The sequence below is a fragment of the Quercus robur genome, chromosome 8, assembly GCF_932294415.1.
Source record: "Quercus robur chromosome 8, dhQueRobu3.1, whole genome shotgun sequence".
NCBI classification, from domain to species: Eukaryota; Viridiplantae; Streptophyta; class Magnoliopsida; order Fagales; family Fagaceae; genus Quercus; species Quercus robur.
In genome coordinates, this window is record NC_065541.1 from 3,528,829 (window position 1) to 3,550,999 (window position 22,171).

The 22,171-nt window shown below is 37.2% G+C and overlaps 2 protein-coding genes across 3 annotated transcripts; one reads left to right on the top strand and one right to left on the bottom strand.

Annotated features, from left to right (window-relative positions):
- Positions 1–140: 140 nt before the first annotated feature.
- On the top strand, positions 141–4,997 carry LOC126694232 (protein YELLOW LEAF 1, choloroplastic-like). The gene is made up of 5 exons (XM_050390317.1): positions 141–391; positions 2,372–2,440; positions 2,699–2,907; positions 3,943–4,012; positions 4,621–4,997. The coding sequence occupies exons 2-5, from the start codon at positions 2,389–2,391 to the stop codon at positions 4,815–4,817; spliced, it is 528 nt and encodes a 175-aa protein (XP_050246274.1). The 5' UTR covers positions 141–391; positions 2,372–2,388; the 3' UTR covers positions 4,818–4,997.
- Positions 4,998–7,727: 2,730 nt separating this feature from the next.
- On the bottom strand, positions 7,728–15,905 carry LOC126694233 (uncharacterized). Of its 2 annotated transcripts, none has more exons than XM_050390318.1 (10): positions 15,654–15,905; positions 13,680–13,772; positions 12,970–13,118; positions 11,316–12,046; positions 9,746–11,160; positions 9,014–9,093; positions 8,800–8,892; positions 8,647–8,720; positions 8,271–8,397; positions 7,728–8,028 (listed from the first exon to the last, which is right to left on the bottom strand). In XM_050390318.1, exons 1-10 carry the CDS (start codon positions 15,736–15,738, stop codon positions 7,945–7,947), a joined length of 2,931 nt encoding a protein of 976 aa, XP_050246275.1. In that variant the 5' UTR covers positions 15,739–15,905; the 3' UTR covers positions 7,728–7,944. The 2 variants fall into 2 exon arrangements, with proteins under 2 accessions (XP_050246275.1, XP_050246276.1); XM_050390319.1 differs by having other exon boundaries at positions 13,401–13,772.
- Between the last annotated feature and the right edge of the window lie 6,266 nt (positions 15,906–22,171).

Below are 22,171 nucleotides of genomic sequence, written 5' to 3' on the forward strand. Positions count from 1 at the left end.
AGGTCTTGGCTTAATTGGGCTCAACAATGGACATTATATTCTCTCCCCCAACCCAACTAGAAGTTCAGCCCAAGTACTTGGTCTATAGCCCAATTAAATAAAATATTAAAAAATAAATAGTACCCAAAAATTAATAAACAGTCACCACCGTCCTCGACTCCTTGAAAATCCGATTATTGCCCACATCCTCTCATTCCTTGTTTGGTTACCGAGAAACTACGAGAAAACAGAGAGAGAGAGAACCGAACCCAGGACATCTTGTCTTAGATTTCTCTCATATAAAACAATACCCACCTCCCAATTTGTGGTCTTGTTCCAGTATTCAGCTTTCTCAGGGCTCTCCGTGCACAGAGCCAACTCTGAGGCCAGCAAAGCCACAATTTTACACAAGGTAAATCTCTCTCTTTCTCTGTTATGGTAACAATTTATGGGCTTATTATGTTAATTTCTTAAAGTTTCTTTCTTTCTTAGTAATTGCTTCTCTTTCTTTCTCTATGTGTGTTATATGTGCACTGTGTTTCTGGGTTTTTGCGGTGGCTCAATAAAGGTTTAAGGGTAGAAAGTTGTACCCTTTATAGAAATGTTGATAACAGAACAATTTAGCAGTAAATTTATTTTATTTTTCATTTTTTGGGTGGAAACTTCTGTCATGTACACATCTATGGCTTTTGTTGTCATGTACAAATCTATGGCATTTGCTTTAAACTATTTAATACTGTCAATCCCTTGTTTCCTAATTTCTCTATATAATAAGTTTAGGGAGACAACATTTTTCACAAGTGTTGTTATTGGCGCATAATAAGTTTAGGGGCACAACATTTTAAACAAGTGATGTTGCTCTAATCATGTTAGCAGTTTTGAACAATGTTGTCCCCAATATTACCCATTTACATTATCTTTATTATCCATTAGATTCTTGTTAATGTTTAGAAATTGTGATATTTTGCCGCTGCTCACTAAGGAAAATCCATTGATTTTTTGAGATTAAAGCATTTGATTATGTGCTTGTGTTTGAGCTCGAGCTCAAGAGCTTGATATTGAGCTTTAGGTTTTAGAATTTTTGACAAGCTCGAGTTCAAAAAAAATTTGTAAGCTTGAGCCTGATCTTGAGCTGAGTTTGAACTTTGAACATGTTTTTTTTTTTTTTGTCAAGCCAAGCTCTGCCATTCACTACTTGGCTTGGCTTGAGCTTGATTACAGCCCTAGTTCTCCTTATATTTCTCTTTTTTCCTGTGTTTTCTCAGCGACCAAACGGAGCATGATCAAAAGTTTGGAATAAAGTTTTGCTTTTTGTGCTAGAATATTTTCATCTTTATGTTCGTTTTTTTGTTTTTTTTGGTAATGTATTAGGATTTTTTGTTATCAAAAAATAATATTGTAGGACTCTAAATTATTTGTTTCTTTATTGTTGGAATGGGTTATCAATGCCGAGCTTATGTATCAGGTTAATTGTGTGATTGAGTATTTGGGTTTTCTATTTTGGGGTCTGAGAGATTGTTTCAAATCTTTTGATTCAATTTTTATCTCAAACAAGAGCAAGGGTTTTCTCGTACTATAGCATTCAAATAAAAGGCAAACTTTTCTCGTGTTAAGTTCTGAGTTTTCTTTAGGAACACAGAGATATGAGTGTTATTTTACCAATTGGCACTTGGCAGTTTGAACTTAGGAACATTCAAATGAACTTGCAGGCAATGATTTTTTTCAGTTGAGTTGTGTGATTTACAGCTCTCATGACATCTCAGAAATTAAAATTTATTGATTTCTGTGCTTTGCACATTATCACATGGGTTTTTTATTTGAATGTGGAATATGCAAAAGTTGAGAGCTTTCAAAGTGTTTGACTATTAGAAAGCCATGATTTTATGACAATGAGTAATGATGTTATTCATATCTCCTCTCTTTTTCATTGGTAAGTTTACACGCACAGTTCAGTTGTGAAACCAAAATTTAATCCAAAGCTTGATGCAATTAGTCATGTATAAGGGTGCAGGACAAAGACTGTTCCTAGGCATAGACAACTCTTACTGCTGTATGACCTTTTCTTCCCTTTTTTTGAAATGCGTTATTTCTATTTTATATGAATTTTATAGTAATGATATTTTTTTCATATCACAAGCAATCTTAGGGAAAATAAAATTGTTTGTGTCTGATTGGTGTATAACATTTGGAACAAAAGCTTACCATTTTGGATCATTGGATTCCAGATACGAATACATAGGATACCCAGTTTAAGATTTATCATAATGTCTTTTATGTTTCTTTTTCCCACTGTTAATTTCATCAGTATTTTAACTCTTAATTTATTCGATAATTTTATTTGATTCTTGTCTTTGGATAAATTCTGCTCTAATGCATGCTACTATTTTTGCAGGTTGTTGTGGAATCAAGATGTTGATGTTGACTGCAAATACTGTAGCCACCCAACCTCAATTACTACTAGGTATATATGATGACTACCTTCATGTAATCTAGCTATTAAGTGCAATGAGTTAGTATGCGTTCTTTGTTTGCTAAAGGTGCAAAATAGGGTTTTCTTTTTCTTTTTCTTTTTTTAAACCTAAGTTAGATGTTATAATAAATGACTAGGAAATAAGAGAGAGACAGAGACAGAGAGAGGGCTTTCAATTTTTTTAAAGAAAGAACTTCCTCCATGCTTGATTTTAACAATGCTACTTAACTGTTATGTATTCGTATGCAGTAAAAACAGAGGTGCATAATAAGCATACTGGATGTAATCCAATGAAAGTGTTCATGTCATTTCAACACAATGGAAAAACAAGCTCACTTAAGGTTGCAGAACCTGGACCGCTAGGGCTTGGTGCCCAATTTTTGACTATTAATAGTAGAAGACGTATCATGCATTCTAGCCGAACGCAGTCTGCTTCTGTTATATGTCAGTCCGCTTTGGTAAGTTTATTCTTTCATATCTGCAGTTACTTGTCATCTATGCCTTTCATGCCTAATACTGTGATAGATCTTTCTCATCTAATTTCAATTCTTTGTTCAACCTAAATCCTACAGGTTATACATTTGCTAGAATGTTAAAATAGTGAGCAGTAAATTTTACCTTTGAATTTGATTCATTGTTACTGGGAAATGTCATTGACCTTCATTTGGTTGAAGGAACTGAGTTGGCAAACATTCTTTAGATGTTTGGAACTTAGTTCCTTTATTTTGATGGTGGACATTGTGGAGGCAGGATACAACTTTTGGGGACTCAATTGCTCACATTGTTTCCTCAATCTTTATTTTATTGGTCTCGTAAATGGGGGCCTTACTAATAGTTCCATCCCTGAATTTATGAGTCCTTTTACAAATACCTCTTCGTTGTAATTCTTTAGGCTTCACTTCTGTACACGGAGTACTCTCTCTTTTAGTAAAATTTTATTACTTATTGAAAACAATTGTTACCTTTATATCACAATTCAACATTTTCTAACATGCATCAGTGAGATTATGACCTTTTGCATGAAGATTGAAGGTATTGTCCCATTATAGTCCCTTTATGGTGAGCCTAAGTTCCAGAGCTTTCCAGGGATCATTATGTGCTTGATTTTTTTAAATTTTAATTTCACTTAAGAGTTGTCTTAGAATCAGTTACTAACCAGCTGGTTAGGAATTTTTCTGAACACATTCTCTTTATGCTTTCAATGGTAAAGCTGATCTGTGACACTAGGATTATGCTGCTACTCCTTTTTCTTGCAATCTAGTTATGTTATGCATCATCCTCTAATGAAAAACAAAGAACAACAGTCAGAAAGTCCTGATAAATTTTATCAAATTATAAATGAAGTTATGGTACATGCATCCACAAACAGTCATAGACACCTTTTGTGCTTTATTATTCATAGATGCATGGAAATCACAGTTAGAAAAGCTTGTATCTTGATATTTGTCTCTCTGTTATTTGTGTTGAAACCTTGACTCTGGTCTCTTCTGCAGAATGCAAGATGTGGTGCCGAGCAAACTCAAACAGTTACACGCGAGGCTCCAACAATTACTCACATTCCTGGTAATAGCTATTTCCTAGTATCAATAATTAGTCAAACTATATTTAATGTATTAAAGGAATTCCTTTAGCTAGCCAGACCCAGAACTGCCTGCCTTAGGTCATAGGTGGGTGTGTGTAGCTAGGCACAGTGGCATAGCAATACCCTTGGTTGCTCTCAATTCATCCAGTCCAACTTTCAAAGTTATCTCCTTTTCTGCTTTTGTATTTGCTAAAATGGATTCTTGGTACTTCTCATTGTTCCTTTTCTCAGCTCCTTGCTGTAACTTAGAATGTTGCTTCAAGGATTCCTTTGTGAGATCCATCAAATGGTGCTTGTATTGCTCTTTTCATTTTAACAAATTTCGAATGAGTTCTTTTTGAAGTTTAATTTTAGGAACCAATTCGTAATTTTGCCTGTCCTTGGCAACCAATGTCTGTTGCCAATCCATTAATCATAGCTTTGCACTTCATATTTTGTGTAATCCTTTTTATCAGTTTATAGTGTGGTGGGGTTACTTACATTTTCACTTGCAGAATACATATAAATGCATCTTGACTTTTGCTTTATTTTTGTAATTGTCTAAGATTTGATGTTTCAGACGGCATATGACAGTTAACTGAAATTTCAGGGAAGGAAAAATCACCACAACTTGATGATGGTGGGTCTGGATTCCCACCCCGTGATGATGGTGATGGTGGCGGTGGAGGCGGTGGAGGTGGTGGCAATTGGTCTGGTGGATTCTTCTTCTTTGGTTTTCTTGCCTTTCTAGGATTCTTGAAGGATAAGGAAAGTGAGGGGCCATATCGCGATGAGAGGAGAAGATGAAAGAATGATCGGATGTCATCACTAGTTTTGGAGGCAATTCACATTGTAGCTTTAAGCTTATTGCGCTGTATTCTTTCTGTATCACTTTTGCCATCCTAAAAATGGGTGTGCTTACGTTTAACATGCCTACTCTAAATGGTTTTACTTCTTCATATATAGAAAAGATAAGCTTGAGTTTTACTTGCGTATAGACTGTGCTTATAAGAGCAGAAATTTGTATCGACATGGCGTTTGATTTTCAAGAACCAACATAAATTCTTACCATGAGCATGCCCATCAGTATGTGCAAAACTTTTTCCATTTTGTACGTTTAAAACCTATTTTTTCTATTTTACACATTCATTTTCACAAAACACTCATATCAGTTTATCTATTTTATACATTTATTCAATAAAATATTCATTCTTTTATATTTTTATTATTTTCTCACTCATGGCCTCTCTCTCTCTCACTGCCTCTCTCTCTCTCTCTCTCTCTCAGACCCAACCACCATCATCATCACCCAGCCACCATCAAACCGAAACCCAGATCTGTTTACTTACTTTGTGCTTTTCTTGTTTCTCATTCTCATGGTTGATCAGAGTTGAAACCCAAATGAAGCCGAAACCCAGACCCATTCAACCCGAAACCCAAGGTTGATCAGAGCGAAGGTTGATTAGACCCATACCTCTGTTGCGGTTGCGAAGGTTGATCAGAGCCTCCTCTGACTCTTGCCGAAGTCGACGCCGATGAAGAGGACGCCATGCTCTCTGTTTACTAGATGGTTGAGAGCTTACAGATGTAGAAAAAAACAATGTAGACAAATGCTTGAAGAAAGAAGAGCTTACAGGTGAGTGGTTGAAGCAGAGAGTGAATGAGTAGTGAAAGAGAGAGAAGGAAAAAGAAGCAAAGACGAGAGAGAAAAAATGAGAAAAGCGGAGACCAACTAAAGACGAGAGAAAAAAATAATAATAAAATAATAAATAGATGAGCTAATGCATGGTTACTGTAGCAATTGTGCATAAATGCACAATTTTATACAAACTGATGTGGTATTTTTTTTGGCCCAAAATGTGTAAAAGGAGTAACTTTTTCTATTCTGCAAAACTATACACAAGCTGATGTGGTTGCTCTAAGAGGGCAAACCATAAGCCTCGCTTGGTTGATCAATTATCTCACTTTTTTTTCCCTTTCAGCAATACATTCTAACAAATATGAAGATTACTTGCAGAAGATTAGTTTGTTCTTTTTTCTGTATTAAATTATTAACCTCCAAAGAATGATTAATTTTTACAAATGTGAATATTGGATACGAATGGAAACATTGTCACTTGTCAGTGAATTTTTTTTTTTTTTTTTTGAAAATTTTAACTGATTACGTCCGTTTTTTATGATAGTTATCATCAAACCAAAACATCAATTAATGTAAATATTTAGTTCAAAGATTCAGCCAAAACAATCTAATCATCAATTGTGTACTTCATGTTGACCCCCAAGCAAGCTAAATTGGTCTGTCTCTCTCTCTCTCTCTCTCCAACTATACTAATGAGATATGGTATAGGAATTAGGAAGACTATTCAATTCTAGGAGGATATTATCAGGATGTACGACCCTTTAATCTTTACAGTCACCAGGTTATGTCTTCTTAACACCTAATTAATACATTCGATGGATTATTCCATCAAATGTTATATTGCTCTACTTCTACCTCAGCAGTTGAAACGGTATTTAGATCAAATTTTCAAGTTTAATTGACTTTGTAAGTTGTAAACTTATTTGGGATATCTTAAATCCACGAGGACATTATCCATTTTTTTTTTTTTTTTTTACTTTATCCAATTGTTGATCTCAACTAAATTCGGTCTTAGAGCTCACAACAGAGGAGGGATAATGCTATATTGCTAAAATTTAGCTCCACACACACAAAATTTACACTGCAGCAGTGGAGGCAAAAGCTAAAATTTTAGATGATTTGCTACAGTGCACATCTATCTATAGATGTACACTGTAGCTAAGAGCAAAAAAAAAAAAATATATATATATATATATATATATATATTTTATTTGATTGGTTGATTAAAATAATACACCTTCCCTTTTTTTTTTCTTTTTTTTCTTTTTTTTTTCATTCTTTCATGCCTCTCTCTCTCATTCACTCTCTCAACTCCGATCTCACTCTCTCAACTCCGGTCACCGATCCACGAAGTTCGACTCAAGCTCACTCTCTCAACTCCGATCACTGATTGACCCATGAAGCTCGCCATCAATTGGAGTGCCTGACTGGGAAACCCATGGAGCTCGCCACTGATTGGAGTGCTTGCATGTGGATATTGGTTCTTTCACGCTGCCAATGGTTGTATCATGTCGCCGATTGGAGATTTGGGTGTTTTTTTTTTTTTTTTTCCTGTGGACTGCTGCGGAGTGCTTGCATGTGGATATTGGTTCTTTCACACCGCCAATGGTTGTATCATGCTGCCAGATATTTGGGTTTTTTTTTTTTCCTGTTGTGGACTGTTGATGGTGGTGGTGGTGTTGATGGTGGTTGAGGCTGTGGTTGTGAGGAAAAAGATTGAAAATTTGGGTTTTTTTTTTTTTTTTTTCCTCTGCTGTGAACTGGTGGTGGTGGTGTTATGGTGGTTGTGATTGTGGTTGTGGCTATATATGAGAGTGGGATATATTATTTTATTGTAGTGATTATATTATTTTATTGTGATGTTTATATTATTTTATTGTGTTAAAAGCTAAAATAAATCAACTGTTGTAACATGTGTGTAGGCAAAATAGATAAAGTGATTTTTTGTGTAGCTAAATAGCTAAAATTTTACATCCACTGCTGTGGATGCTCTTAGGACGAGGGATGGCTTAGATACACATTTATAGCGACCTGACCCTTAGAAATGTCATCGAACATTGGATAAGGGAGCCTTTCACTCTTTCTTCTTTTGCGCTTTCTCTTGGCCATTCTAAAATAACAAAGTAATGCACGAAACATGTTCATTTGTGCTCTTACAAAGAAAAACGTAGTTATCCCTAATCTGCCTTCGAAGATATACAGGGTTATAAATTAATAACCAGGAAAAAATTACAACCAAAAAACTCAAAACTACATGAATTTTGGAGCTACGTCCCTCAAAATTCCAATAACGACTCATTTTGTTGGTCTGGTCCAAGTTGTCTCTGATGTGTCAGTATTCCCATAATAAACCTGCTTCGAGGATTCATCCAAATAAGCCTGAAATTAAGTGATAGAAACATGAAGAAAATCAGATGTTAGATTAGGACAAGATGGAACTCTGCACTTCCTTGATGATAAAGGGAAGGATTCAAAATACTTGATTTACCACTTACTTGTGAAGGTGTTAAATAACATTAGGATTCATAGCAGTTTGGTAAACTAATTACATTTTCCCCAAAAAAATTAAATACAGTTTTACCAATTTAGGTTACAGCATATGAAACAATTATCAAATATACCTGCCATCCTGATGGAAGATCTCTTGACAGTTCTATTAAATCCGGCTGCTGGTTTCCATCATTATGTTCCTTTGTCTTTGCACTTGCTTTGGCTAATTGAGCTCTCCTGCGCTTCACCCGCTCACGCCTGTGTAAAAGTAGAATACCACAACACATGGAATTCAAAGTAAGATAAAATCAACTATATATTAGATGTGTATGCATGAATGTGCATGTGAGAGAGAGAGAGAGAGAGAGAGAGAGACAAAGGCAAAAGGAGGACAAGAAAAAAACTAATACATTTATAGTTCATTAAAACTAAGTAACAATACAATTCCTCGGTGTTGCACATTGACCTAAGAATATCATGATTAAAATGGGTTTTAGGTCCTCATACCAATCCCCACCAAGAGGCTGAAAATTAGCATTATCTTTGGCCTCTCCACTAGCAATTTGCCGTGCATGCCATTGCTGCAATCAAAGGAACACATTAAGAACCAAAAAAGGCCAATATCATAGTTAAAGTAAAAAGAAGATCCACTCTGCAGACCTCTATTTCCCTCTGTCGCTTCCTCTCTAAGATCTCGTAAGGATCTTCAGGCTCTTTCTCATCTTCAAGCAACTCCTCTTTTGCTGCCTTCCACTGATAAAATGATTAAATAAAGTATAAGAGTCCATAAAAAGAGAAGCGTTCAGAAAAGGAGGTGGATAAGCATTCATGAGATGAATGCATCTTAAGAATAAATTAAAAGGAAAAACAATACCTTATCCACCAAACTGGATACTTTTTTATTAGACCTCAAGGAAGGAGCTGCTGCAATAGACCGCTTTTTATTACGCAAAGCTGATGAAGAGAAAAGAAGTCTTGAGTATTTTTACAAATACAAGTTGAACCACACAGGTGCAGGTGTTTAGCAAATACTTAAACCGCAGTAAGAACACTGAATAATTAAGAGTTTACGAGAATGTAGTTATTAAGTGAGAAAAACTTAAATCAAGATAAATAGCTTGTCATTCATGCATCAAACATGTGATGTGATGTCCAACAACCAACTCCAAATATGGCATGAACTTCCCAAATGTAAGAGAGAAGATAATTTGACAAGTAAATAAATCCAAGCATTAAGTCATATGCTCCACAATCTGGACATAGCATGGAATATTATCAGTATAACATTGACATAGATACAGACGCCATCAATAGCATCATTTAAGGTCTGAAAAAGAATTGTGATTGCACAATATAATTGAAGGTTTGTACAAGTTCAATAAATCTCTACTAACCAGTAATCATACTGTAATATAAATTTAGTTAGTAAATAGATCTTTATCGACTGTAATTTAACTAACTCATAACCACATAAGTGTCCCAGTAAATTACAGTTATAAATTTTAGAATAATCATTTGGGATCTGATAAATCAGTCCTAACTAAGCTTGTGACCTGTAATGAAAGACAGGAAAAATAATAATAAACAAGGCACTCAATAACATTACCTTTAGATTGGACCTTGTTACCCACTGATGTGGCAGCAACAGTATCAGTTGGTGGCACAGAAACACTCTCTTTTACTGAAGTGGTTGCAGGAGCTTGGATGGTAGCTGACGTAGAAGGAACCTCTATGGATGCCTTATTGGTCTCAGTCTCACTGCCGATAGCAGAACTATTTACATTCAAATTTAATGATGAATTATGGCCAACTTCCATGAAGGGGTCAACAGATACAATTTGTTCAGATGGGAGTGTGTCATAGCTAATAGAAGCTGACACACTCTGAAATAAAGTGGCCTCGACACCACCACTACCTACAGGGACAGAAGGTACTGTTCCATCTTGAAATTGATAATAAGCTACAGGCTCAACAGAGTTAACAATGACAGCAGTGTCACTATATGTAGTAGGAACTGTGTCATAGTAAATTGGTGCATGGGGCACGGCAACTTGAGATCCTTCAGCTTGTCCATATAAACTACTGCTTGGCACTTGAGCAACTGTATGCCCGTGATATTCAAAACTAGAATCTGGATATAATAAATTGTATTGATCAGTATAAGAAATCGGTTGCCTGGTCTCTGTGTAGGATGGGAGAGGAGGATATGTGAGTTCAGGAGGCTCATCAGGCGGAGGTGGAGGAATATGTTCATTATCAGGCGGGGGTGGAGGAATATGTTCATTGTCAGGCGGGGGTGGGGGAATCCACTCATCATCTGGAGGAGGTGGAACAGTAAACCCATCCTCTGAAACCAAGGATGGGATTTCAGCAGGTGGATTCTCAATTAGATGCTCAGGAGGAGCAAAATCTACAGGGTTCAATGCAATCACGGTATTTGTGTTGCCTGAAGAAGTTGCATCTTCAACTTCCATGTCCACATCCATGTCAACATCTTCTGCAGCATTAAACCCATGCTTGTGAGTTGATTCATCACCTAATTGAGCCCCATTGACTTGTTCATTAACTTCTGCACCACTTCCTAAACCTCTGGTTGGTGATCCAAATGAAGAAACATGCTCAGCATCTACAAAAGGCACTTTATCACATGGATCTTTCTGGTCTTCTGTTGATGCGTCTACATAAGGAGCAACATCAGACTGTTCAGAAGTAGAAAGAACATTTTTATTTTCAGTTCCATCTGCTTCAGATTCATAACCCATGCTTTCTGGCAATTTGTCCTTTCCACTGAAGGTAGAGACATGAGTTGCCTCAGTTGCTTCCATATGTGCAGATACAGCAATCTTGTAAATTTCATCATTAATCGCACTTTCCAGCCGTTTAAGCTGCTTTTCAGAATGCACCCAAAATGGAAGCAAAGATGAGCCATAGGATGAAAGTGACTTCAAATCAGAAAGTCTGATCTCAATTTCCCAAATATACTTCGATATTAAGTCCTGACCCTGTAGGTGGTCATTGGACCTGAAACATATACTTCACTTGTTAGAATAAACAAAAACAAAACGGGGAGGAGCAGGAATGACTAGGAATTCAGAAATCTTCTCTTTTAAAAATATATATATATATATATATACACCTAGAATCAAATAATTAAAGGTAAAGAAGGGATGTCTTACCCTTGAAATGACTTCAATCTCTCTAACAAACACTCACTCTGTTTCACAAGAAAAGAATGATCAACCGCTGGTTCATGTGTGTACTTCTCAGAACCAGCTCCCAATTCTCTTGAGTTGATAACAGTGCTCCAACTTGAATCCTTCCAAGCTTCAGTTTTGTATGCTTGACTGCAATCATCCATCTGGTATGCATGCCCATACACTTCTATCCCATGAGGAATCATATTGGCATCCATTGTCCCTTGAAATAGGTGGGCAGCAGAAGAACCATCTAATATCGCACTTGAAGTAATGTCAGACTCTTCTACAACCACAGGAGCAGTCTCTGCTGTTTCAGTAATAGTAGGGGTTGTCTGACCATTGGTCAATCCAGTCGCCCCAGCCAAAACATCAGGCACTTCCCATGACGTCTCTCCAGTTTCGGTATTCCAGTAATAATAGCGATTACTCTCCTCATGCATTACTATCTTCCAGCCTAAGGTAACATCACTGATAACTTGTACATCAGAAGTTTCAGAAATGGAATTTTGTTCTGTCAAATCCATTTCTTGTTGTAAATCAGCTGATATTGTAGGATCAATTTCTCTTTTATCACTGCCCTCCAGATTCAGGGAAACATCAGGTAGAACAGACTCCCTCTCCTTTTCCTGCTGTTTGACCTTCTGACCAATAAGGTCTTCATCAACACTGACATCCACGTCTTTATGATCTTCATCAAGTGAATGCTTAACCTGAAAATGAAACATGCCCTTAGCAATCAAGTAAAAAAACTTGCAATGGCAAAGCATTCCATTAAGCAAAGCCACCAAAAAAAAAAAAAAAGCCAAGCTTCTCCTTAGACAGTATGCAACTAACTAATATAGGCAGTTTTTCCCTTGGGTGAAGCATGTGAAACTGTTTTTTTATCCATGACCAATTGAACAGACCAGTAACATTTGACAAAATTTGAACACTGAAATAAACCAATAAGGTCATACTAAAATATTCTATTGGCTGGTATCCAAATTGGAGGCATCACATAGGCAATTCCTAGAAGGTGCGGATTAATTAAATGAGCAGAAAAAATTACACTAAGGAGAATTTAAAATCTTTGTAAAAATCACCCAAATTTTCCATGGAAGAATCTATTGGGTAGCATAACATTGGGAAAATGCAGTAACCATATCTGTGGTTATTAGAGTTTAGGATAAAGATCAGTTAGCTTTTAAAACATAATTAAGCAATGGACATTCTTTTCCTTTCTTTATTTAACTGGTAACTTATACACACACCCGGTGTGTCTTAAACTCACAACCTCACCCTCCACCTTGCTCTTACATTGGAAGGAAGTGCCTTTTGAGCTAGAGATCATTGGCAATGGATGTTCTAATACTGTCATAAGTTCATAATAGCTCAAATTTGTAAATCTAATGAAATTAACAAAAGCTCCAATAACCACTGATGTGAATTGGATTTTCACATATGGCAATACTCTTTGCATGTGTGTGTGTGGAGAGAGAGAGAGAGAGAGATTTAATACAAAGGTGTATAGGAATCATAAATAAGCTAGCCATTCTGCTCAAGAGAGCTTGCTATGAGGGTTTTCCTTCACTCATGGGAAGAACCAAACAGCAATCCTTCAGTGGACAAAAGTAGTAAAGAGTCCATTAATTACCTCATCATTAGGTGAGGAGCTTTCCACTCTGGCATGATTTAGTCCTTTACTTGGTTCCTCATCATGATTAAGCCCTTTATTTGGTTCCTCATCAAATTCTTCATCACTATATTGCCCAAGCAATTGCAGAGGATTAGGTGGTTGCTGACCTGAAAAGAAAACACTAGCATGTCAGAAACTTCCAATATTGTTAATCGTCTACTTATTATAGAAATTATATCTGAAATTAAACAAACAGATGCCAGGAATATTCAAATAATAAATATAAAAAAGATTGCTCTCAACGTCAGGGAAGACAAAAGGTTGTGTAAAAAGGCACAAATTAAAATTCAACATGAACATTTATGATCCTATTCGTCCCAGCCACCTGTTACACATTGGATAAAACTGTCAGTGGGGCAAAAAGCAAATAAAGCCAGAGACATACGAACCGATAGAACAAAATTTCTGTCGAAACCTCCAAAATGCTTCGATGCTGCCAACAAGGGCACAACGATTGGGAGACATTCATAATTTCACATTGGCAGGGCCCGACCTGATCTGAGATGAATGCTCCCAAGACTACAGCCACCCTACAGTCTGAAAACAATTTCTTGGGGGCAAACAACATAACAAGTCTTGTACATATAGTTCCATATTTCCACCAAAACAATGTTGAGCACTCAATTCCTTTCTACATAGTCCTTTTGAAGAAAACCGACGGAACCCACCTGAAGAAGTTGGTGAATTGGGTAATCCATCACGATGTTTCGAATCTTTATCACCTCCAACTTCATCATGTTCAGTAGAGCCACCCAAATCTCCTAGGAAAGCCAAAAAAATTATCGCAAAATTAAAAAGTCTATTTTTCCTGTACACAAAACAGTGATGTTTCATAATTACCAAAAACATTACAGATCATCACTAGTGACACCAAATAAACAACTAATACTTAATACAGTAAGCCTTTCAAAACAAAACCACAATTTTTCAAAAGACCACTTCCATTTTTTTCCTTAAAAGTATGCTTATACAAAGTTATTTCAATACAACTAGGTAACCATCTAGCCCTATCACTCTTGTTGATTATTTGGGCATGGACCGCGAATAAAATACAGCACATCCCTTCAATTTTCTTAAACAAAACTATCAATTTCACTACAGAAACCAATATTTCCTTTTTTGCAAGAAATTTTTTCTCTAATCATCTGTTTAATAAATGCAAAATGAAAACCTCAAAATTAAAGTTAATTTCATTTCCTCAAAAAGCTATACATATCAAAAGGCGTATTTCAAATCATTCAGCCCAATCAGACAATTTACGAACATATTGATTGTAAAGCCAATTATAAGTATACTCATGAGGTTTACATAAACACACATGAATTTGATCATAAACGAAACCCTAAAAATTGAAACAATCCTAAACACACACACACACACTATGAATGCCTTAAAAAAGAGCTTTACAAAAACCTATATGAATTTGATCAGAAATGAAACACAACAAAGCCACAAACTAAAAATTTGACAAATTATATATAGCAATACACGTATATGTACCCTCACATAAGCTTACACATGAGCTTTCCACAAACATATATAAAATTTTAGGAGAAGCTAAACACTAACAACACCACAAATCAAAAAACTCAAACCAATCCGACATATATACAAATATATATAGCAACACACACTGACATACCCAAAGATAAGCCTACACAATGCACACATGAGCCTTACCAATATATCAGAAACAAAACCACAAGCAGAACTATAGACCAAAACCTACATATATACAAATATATATATATATACATATAGCAATACACACCTATATGCCTATGATAAGCTTGCACATGAGCTTTACACGCAAAAAAAGTACGAATTTTCATCAGAAACAAAACACGAACAGAACCACAAACTGAAAAATCGACCAAATACTACATATATACAAATACATATTACAATACACACCTATATACCCTATGATAAACTTACAGGTGAGCTTTACATAAACACACATGAATTTTTATTAGAATTTTAAACCACAAAAGGAACACTAACATAGCAACAAATATACGTACACGAAAAACAAAACCCTAACAAAACCACAAACCAAAAAAAACCGAAATACAAATGCATAGCAATACACACCTACGTACAAAAATAAGCTTGCACATGAGCTTTACACCAACAAGTAAGAATTTTGATCAAAACCGAAACCACAAAATGAAAAATCATACAAATCCAACACATATTACACAACAACATACATACATACATGCAATTTCATCAAAAACGAAGCCCTAACAAAACCACAAACCAAAAATAATCGAAATACAAATGCATAGCAATACACACCTACGTACTAAAATAAGCTTGCACATGAGCTTTACACCAACAAGTAAGAGTTTTGATCAAAACCGAAACCACAAAATGAAAAATCAAACAAATCCAACACATGTTACACAGCAACATAACACATGAAATTTCATCACAAACGAAACCCTAACAGAACCAAAAACTGAAAGAATCGAATAAATCCTCTTTAAATTTGGTCAGAAGCGAAACCCTAACAGAACCACAAACTTCCAAAATCGAAAAAATTATCCTCTTTATACACATACATACATACATATATATATATATATATATATATAGAGAGAGAGAGAGAGAGAGAGAGAGAGAGAGAGAGAGAGTACCAGGGGGTTCCGCGAAGAGATCGAGCTTGACGCGGCGACCGGCGTTGTTGAGAGCGGCGAGGCGGCGCTCTTTTCTCTTCCCCATGGATTTGCTTTTGGTTTCAGAATTCAGACTCTGATCAGAGTATCGTATGCGATTCCAATCTCTTACAGTCTTCGTCTTCGTCTTCGTCTTTCGCTTCGGCTTTGGCTTTTTTGCTTTGCTTTGAGAATTTTGGTTTCGTTTCGTTTCGTTTCGCTGTGAGAGAGAGAGAGCTAGTGGTGCTTGGTGAAGAGGTGGTTCGGGTTTCTCTACGGTTCGTTATCTGCTGATTCGTACGGGTTCGGCTTCCAAGGCCCAGTTAATTGTTCTAAAAATTGGGCTTTCATTGATTTTCTGCTCTTAGAATGGGCCTAAATCGTTCAGGTTCATGCATTAGTAAATGAGTAAGGACCGGTTGGTAGCAGTATTTAAGTATTGTTGTTCAGTTTTTAGTGATGTCAAAATACATCTTTAAATGTTATAAAAATATATGTTAAAAGTGTTATTATTGTTTAAATACTGAAAACTGTCATTAAAAAGTCACTATCAAACAGGCCCTAAAAGTTGAGTTCAAGTATAAAAGTGTGCTCGTAGACAAGTTTATAAATATAAGATTTAGATTAAAATTTATATAATATTAAATGTTTATATGTGAAAATGTTTAACGTGTATTTATATATATTTAAGATTGGATTTTATAATTTGTGAATAAATTCATAAGTTATCAAATTATTATTTGTAATTTATTAATAATATAACTATTTCATTTTATGATAGGTAATTAGGTATATATAATATCTAACAATACAAGGTTAGCGAATTTAATTTTAATAAGTACATAACTAAAAATCATTTTATTCGATTAACTCAAAGAATATAGCTACTGTAGGGTCACAGTTCAAGGCCTTAGCCCAAAATGTATGGGATCTTGGTCCAATGAGCCCAATACAATGAATTTGTAGAGAATGGATCAAAGAACTAGATCCTTATGAATTAGACAACGTCTAGTATTGAATTGCATGGTGTTCAAATACGAACCAATGATGATGATATCAATAAACTTCCAGTTCGAGGAGGTTAAATCTGGGAATGATTTAGATTGCTTTTCTCTTTTCTCTCTCTCCTTCCTCAATCCCCTTCTCATGGAGGATCTTCTACATTATATAGCTTCTTTTGGATCATCTTGATCCTACACTTGTTGATCATATGAGTCCCTACTTGAGTACCCGTCTCATCAGACACCCCTTTTAGCCTTCTATGAGTTGTGGTAGTCAAGGCAGCATTGTTCAGAGGTCTTCTCTACATAAATGCGGCTAGAAAAGTAGCTGCAATGCATTTAATGCAATGGTAGCAGCTTTTCCTTAGATATTTTGAGTTTCTTTCCTTCTTGTATGTTCATGGGGCATATTTTTATCGTTAAAGCCTTTTGGAGTGTCACTTTAATTACTAGAATACACACTTTGGACTACATTCGTCATATCCGAGGAGGTATTCCTCCTCGGATCTCCTTCCATTCATCCCTCACTTATGAGACTTTAGCCGGGAGACCCTTAATAACTACTCATTCCTCCTCGGACTTGTCTATGTACTCGGACAAGGCCCAAGGCCCAATACGCTACTTTGGGCCCTAGTGCCTACAATAGCCTCTCAAAATTCTAATTTTTCCCTGCCATCCGAGGAGAAAATATGGGATTTTGATTTTAAGAGATAAGATCAACTGATTTTTTGATTTACATGTGTGAAAATGCGGCTTTACATGCCTTATAATTGTTATTGATGCAGATCCAATGACTGACATTTCTTCTAGTATTTCGAGCAGGAGTACTCCCACCCATCCTCTCCTTATACATAAAGCCTTGAGGGAACCTCTTTTCTTTTCTTTTTTACGAATCTTCAAGAACTTCAAAGAACTCCAGCGCTCCGTCTTCACAAAACGCACTAAACGCACCTAACTTTTGATTCTCTATAGCCATTTCCTGTAAGAAGCTTCCCCGATAAATCTGTGAAAGTTTCAAAGATTATCATACGAGTTCCCGTAAGTCTTCATTTCTTTTATTGCCCGTTCTCCTCTCGGCCTTTCTCCTCGGCCTCTCAGTTTGTCTAAATGGGTAGGTTTAAGCACTTAATAGACACACCGGCCGATATGGAGGGTTTTAGGGCTAGGTACCGTATCCCACAGGGGGTGGTTTTAGAGTACTATCCTCCGGACCGAGTATTGACTAATAGGGATGTGGGCCAAGTCGTCATTCCCATGATTGCTTTCATAGAGGGAGGAATGACGCTTCCCATAGGTAGAATAACCAGAGACTACTTGATCAACCATAGATTGACCCCTTACCAGTGCGCCCCCAACCTATTTAGGGTCTTAGGTTGCGTAGACATCTTGTACAAGCAAATGGGCTTAAGGCTCACGTGGCACGACGTGGTTCACATGTACGAGTGTCACAAGCTCGCCAGTGCGGGTTACTACCTCAAATCCGAGTTCGCGGACGTTAGGCTGATATCCTGTCTCCACAAGTCCAATAAGGTTATGAAGGATGACTACCTGATTGTCTCAGGGGAGTGGAACGATGGTCTTCATTATCCAACTCAGACAGGAGATCCAGGTGTGGTACCTTTAAGATTAGTACCTTTGGAAGGGGACTTAGCGTTTTAGCTTTACTCTTTCTACTTGACACTTGTTTTCTTTTGGCGGAAGATATTCTTTTTGGCAATCTAACCATGACTTTCTTCTCGGATGTTTTGCAGATAAAAATCACGTTGCTCTGAGGCTTAGTTTCACAACGTCGAGGCTCTCAACTACCTTTTGAGGTCTGAGATTTTCGTCAACGAGGACAGACAACTGTGAGCCGCTCACCTAATCTTGGATTACGAGCCTCTATCTCGCATCTTCCAAGACATAGGCCAAGCAATAAGGTCGGGAGTTCAAGGGTAGCTCAGATCGACGTATCCAAGCCTAGATTTTTGGCTAAAAGGGATCTTCCCCTGGTCGCCTTGCCAATTCCACAAAACCTTCCACTAGCTGCATAACCACTTCCACAAAACCTCCCTGAAGCAGCGGCCCTTCCTAAAGAGGAGATTGCCTCATCTCGTCTTTCATTAGAGGAGGAGATTGACAAGTTCCATTTCAAAGAGGAAAACAATTCGAGGGCTCCTTTAATTAACCTCTCGGACGCCGAGGGTGAGTTAGACAGGAATTTTGGTGTTCGCACTCCCATTCTTGTGATTGCCCACCTGGATAACTCCTTCGATGAAGAGGAAGACAGCATGGCCTTGAACAAAGGCAGTAAGAGCCTAAGGGAGCTCATGGCCGCTAGGAGCAAGGGGTCAACCTTGAAGGCACCCCTTAAGTTCCAAGCTCCCTCTAATCTTCCTCCTCCCCCTCCACAAGTCCCCGCTGACCTCGGCCTAAAGCCTAACCCCGACTTGAAGAAGAAAAGGCCAACCAAGTTGCTCGAGGAAGGCGAGGTGGGTCTTTGATAGGGGATAAAGCATCAAAAAGTGATCTAGGAGCCTTGGGACAAGAGGTCCCAGTCCGTGGATAGCTAAGAGGAGTAGGACAGAGCTGAAGCGCGCATGACACAGCGTACATGAAACCCTCGACTTGAGGTGGATGGGGTACCAATTCCCTGGAATGCTTCTGTCTGAGAATATCAGAGGGGCCAAGCCAGATACATAGATGAAGCCCTGTAGCAGCCCATACTCTTTCCCAAGGACATGGACGCTTACAAGCGTTTCTCATAAAATGATCTCTTCCTGTCCCTGAAGAGGGACCTTGTGATGGTAAGGCAGTTTGTCCCTTTACGAACATAAATGTTAAATCGTATTTTTTTTTTAACTTATACTGTTTTTGTGATCTTTGGGCAAATTACACAACAAATTTTTGTGGCCAAGGAGTGGTACCATAACACTCATAAGCGGGCCGATGCTGAGGCCTTCTCTTGCGCCAAGACTGAGAAAACACTGGGGGCTATTAAGCAGGAACAATATGAACTGACTGAGAAGCTAAAGGAGGCGTATTCAGCCCATTTGAGTGCCGAGGCCGGTTTGAAAACCGTGAAGAAGCAAGCTGAGGATCAGCGCCAGAAGCTGTACGTGACTAAGATTAATCTAGCCACTAAGAGACAGTCAGTTTTAGATCTCAAAGCCACATTGCAAAAAGCCAAGGAGGAAGCCCAGCTGGCCAAGGAAGCAGCTGAGGCTGAGAAGAGAGTTGCATACCAACTTGGCGTGGAAGAAACGCAAGTAAAGCTTACCGAAGAGCTATCAAAGATATGTAGGGACTACTGCAGCGTGACATGGGACAGGGCCCTTAGTGTTGCAAGTGTCCCTGCAGATTCTGTTTGGAGGTTACTTGGAAGCGTTTACTACCCCCCAGAGATTCGGGAAGTCCCTGCTCCTATCTCTTCTCCTCCTACTCATGCCCCAGAATCTTCCAAGCAACCTTTAGCTATTCTAGATGCCATCCCTTTAGCTGAAATTATGAAGGGATCTAGCCAAGCCGACGACCAAGGCCAGGGGGCGGAAGGGGAGAAGGGCAAAGGGAGGAAATTTTCTACCAAGTCAAACGATACTGCCAAGGAGAAGGAAGTAGAGGCCGAGACTTAGGGAGCTGACCCCCAAGCCAAGGATGTTCCTTCTTCTCAACCAAGCCAAAATGAAGATCCTCCTGCCCCTCGTGCTAAAGCTTAACCCCTGGGGTTTCTTTTGTAATTCCATTTGTAGTAAAAGTATATTTTTTGTTTTAAAAACACTATGTCCGTGTGCATAATGTACTATCTTTATTACTTAATGAGAATGCTCTTCACTTCATCTTTTGTTCTTTTGCCTTATGTGATTTAAATTTTATTGCATAGCTCTGAATTGATGTTACTGTGCCTTCAATTAAAGTTTACAATAATACGTTGTTTAACAATCTGACTAAGTGTCAAGAGTAAAGTTGTGAATTGAATCTTAGGTAATGAAGACTGACATGCATAGACTTATATCATATGGAAGAGAACAAAAAGGAGCAGACAGTCTGTATATTGCGCATAAATACAAGTTTAAATTTGCCTTGGGTCTGTTTTGGCTTCAAGTCATGTTTAAACATTTACGTATATGCCTTTGAGTATTAGTTTCATCCCTATATGTGGTTCGAAAGACCTGACACATTTTAAGATCTGTTTGTTATTTGAGCGGTCATCAGAAGTAGTTAATTTCCCTTAAGCCTATTGAACGGTGCAAAATTGCAAGTGCACAGTATCGTAGTTTTATAGTAAAGTGATGAGAAGAGTATCGTCCTCAGGGATTGGTAACTTACTTTTGACAAATACCAAAATTATGCTAATCTCGATTTTATCTAGAGAAGTCACTAAGGTGTTTGTAATTGGAATTCAAAATAAAATCAATTTAAATAAAAGATACGCAAAGGAAAAGAAAGATGTTGCTTGAAAATCAACTTAATAAGAAAGAAACTTCTAGGAAATCGATTCCATCTAATCCCTCACTATACTTTACTCATCTAGCTAATTGAATTTAATTCTCTCTGTTTGTTAGCAATCTTCAAACTCATCCAAAAGTCTCTTTCGATAGTCAATTGGAAACATTCTTGTTCATTATTTTACACAAGAGTATGCAATTTAATAAAGTAAGAAAGCATTAAGACCAACGATTTTAATACTACATAGGTTCATACAAGTCTTTCGATCTCTATATTTATCTATGTTGAAATATTCAAGATCTATCCTATAATCCCCTCTTTCGACAACAAATCACAAGATTAAAATCATCTAATTAATGCCCAGTTAATTAGAAGCAATAAGCTTAGAATAAATCAGACAAACATGAAGAGAATTTATTCAAATTAACATAGAAAAACAAGCATAGTTCGAAACTAGATTACATCGTTTTCCTAGAATAAAGAAAGTTTAGTTCATGCTAAAAATTAAATCCAACACAAACGAGTTCACCATAATTTTTTTTGAGAAGATTGGAAAGAAAATAAATGCTTAAAAATTCTCTATTCCACCCCTCTCTTTCTTTCAGCTTCAGCGCCGCACCTTTCTTCCTTTTTCTGCTTCAGCGCCCTTTTTTTCCTTTCTTCCTTTCTGGTCAGTGCGCCGTCTCCTCCCTTTCCAGTGCCTCACTTTTCTTTTCTTTAGACGTGTTGCCCTTTTTCAGCCCAAGTGTTGAGCCCAAAACGTTTTTTCAGTTCAGCCCAACACATTTCTTTTTTTTCTTTTCTGTTCTGTTTTCAGCACACCTTTTTTATTTCAGTTCAGCGCCTCCTTTTGTTGCTTTTGTTCAACGCCCTTTCTCTTGTCTTTAGCGCCTCACTTCTTCTTTTCTGTAGACGTGTTGCTCTTTTAAGTTCAGCCTTCTATTTTTTCAGTCCAAAACCATTTTTTGAGCCCAAAGCCCAAAACATTTTGCTTCTTTAGTTCAGCCCTTCTCTTTTCCTTCAGCGCCTGCCTTTATGTTCAGTTTCTTGCCAACTTCTAAGGCCAAAAATATT

Bases quoted from the DNA above. Each gene is read 5' to 3' on its own strand.
- LOC126694232 (XM_050390317.1), top strand. From the start codon at position 2,389: ATGTTGATGTTGACTGCAAATACTGTAGCCACCCAACCTCAATTACTA. The intron at 2,441-2,698 runs GTATATATGATG...ATTCGTATGCAG, and splicing joins CCAACCTCAATTACTACTAG to TAAAAACAGAGGTGCATAAT. The intron at 4,013-4,620 runs GTAATAGCTATT...CTGAAATTTCAG, and splicing joins AACAATTACTCACATTCCTG to GGAAGGAAAAATCACCACAA.
- LOC126694233 (XM_050390318.1), bottom strand. From the start codon at position 15,738: ATGGGGAAGAGAAAAGAGCGCCGCCTCGCCGCTCTCAACAACGCCGGT. The intron at 12,047-12,969 runs GTAATTAATGGA...TTTCATTTTCAG, and splicing joins GCTCCTCACCTAATGATGAG to GTTAAGCATTCACTTGATGA. The intron at 9,094-9,745 runs GTAATGTTATTG...TCTCTTCATCAG, and splicing joins TAACAAGGTCCAATCTAAAG to CTTTGCGTAATAAAAAGCGG.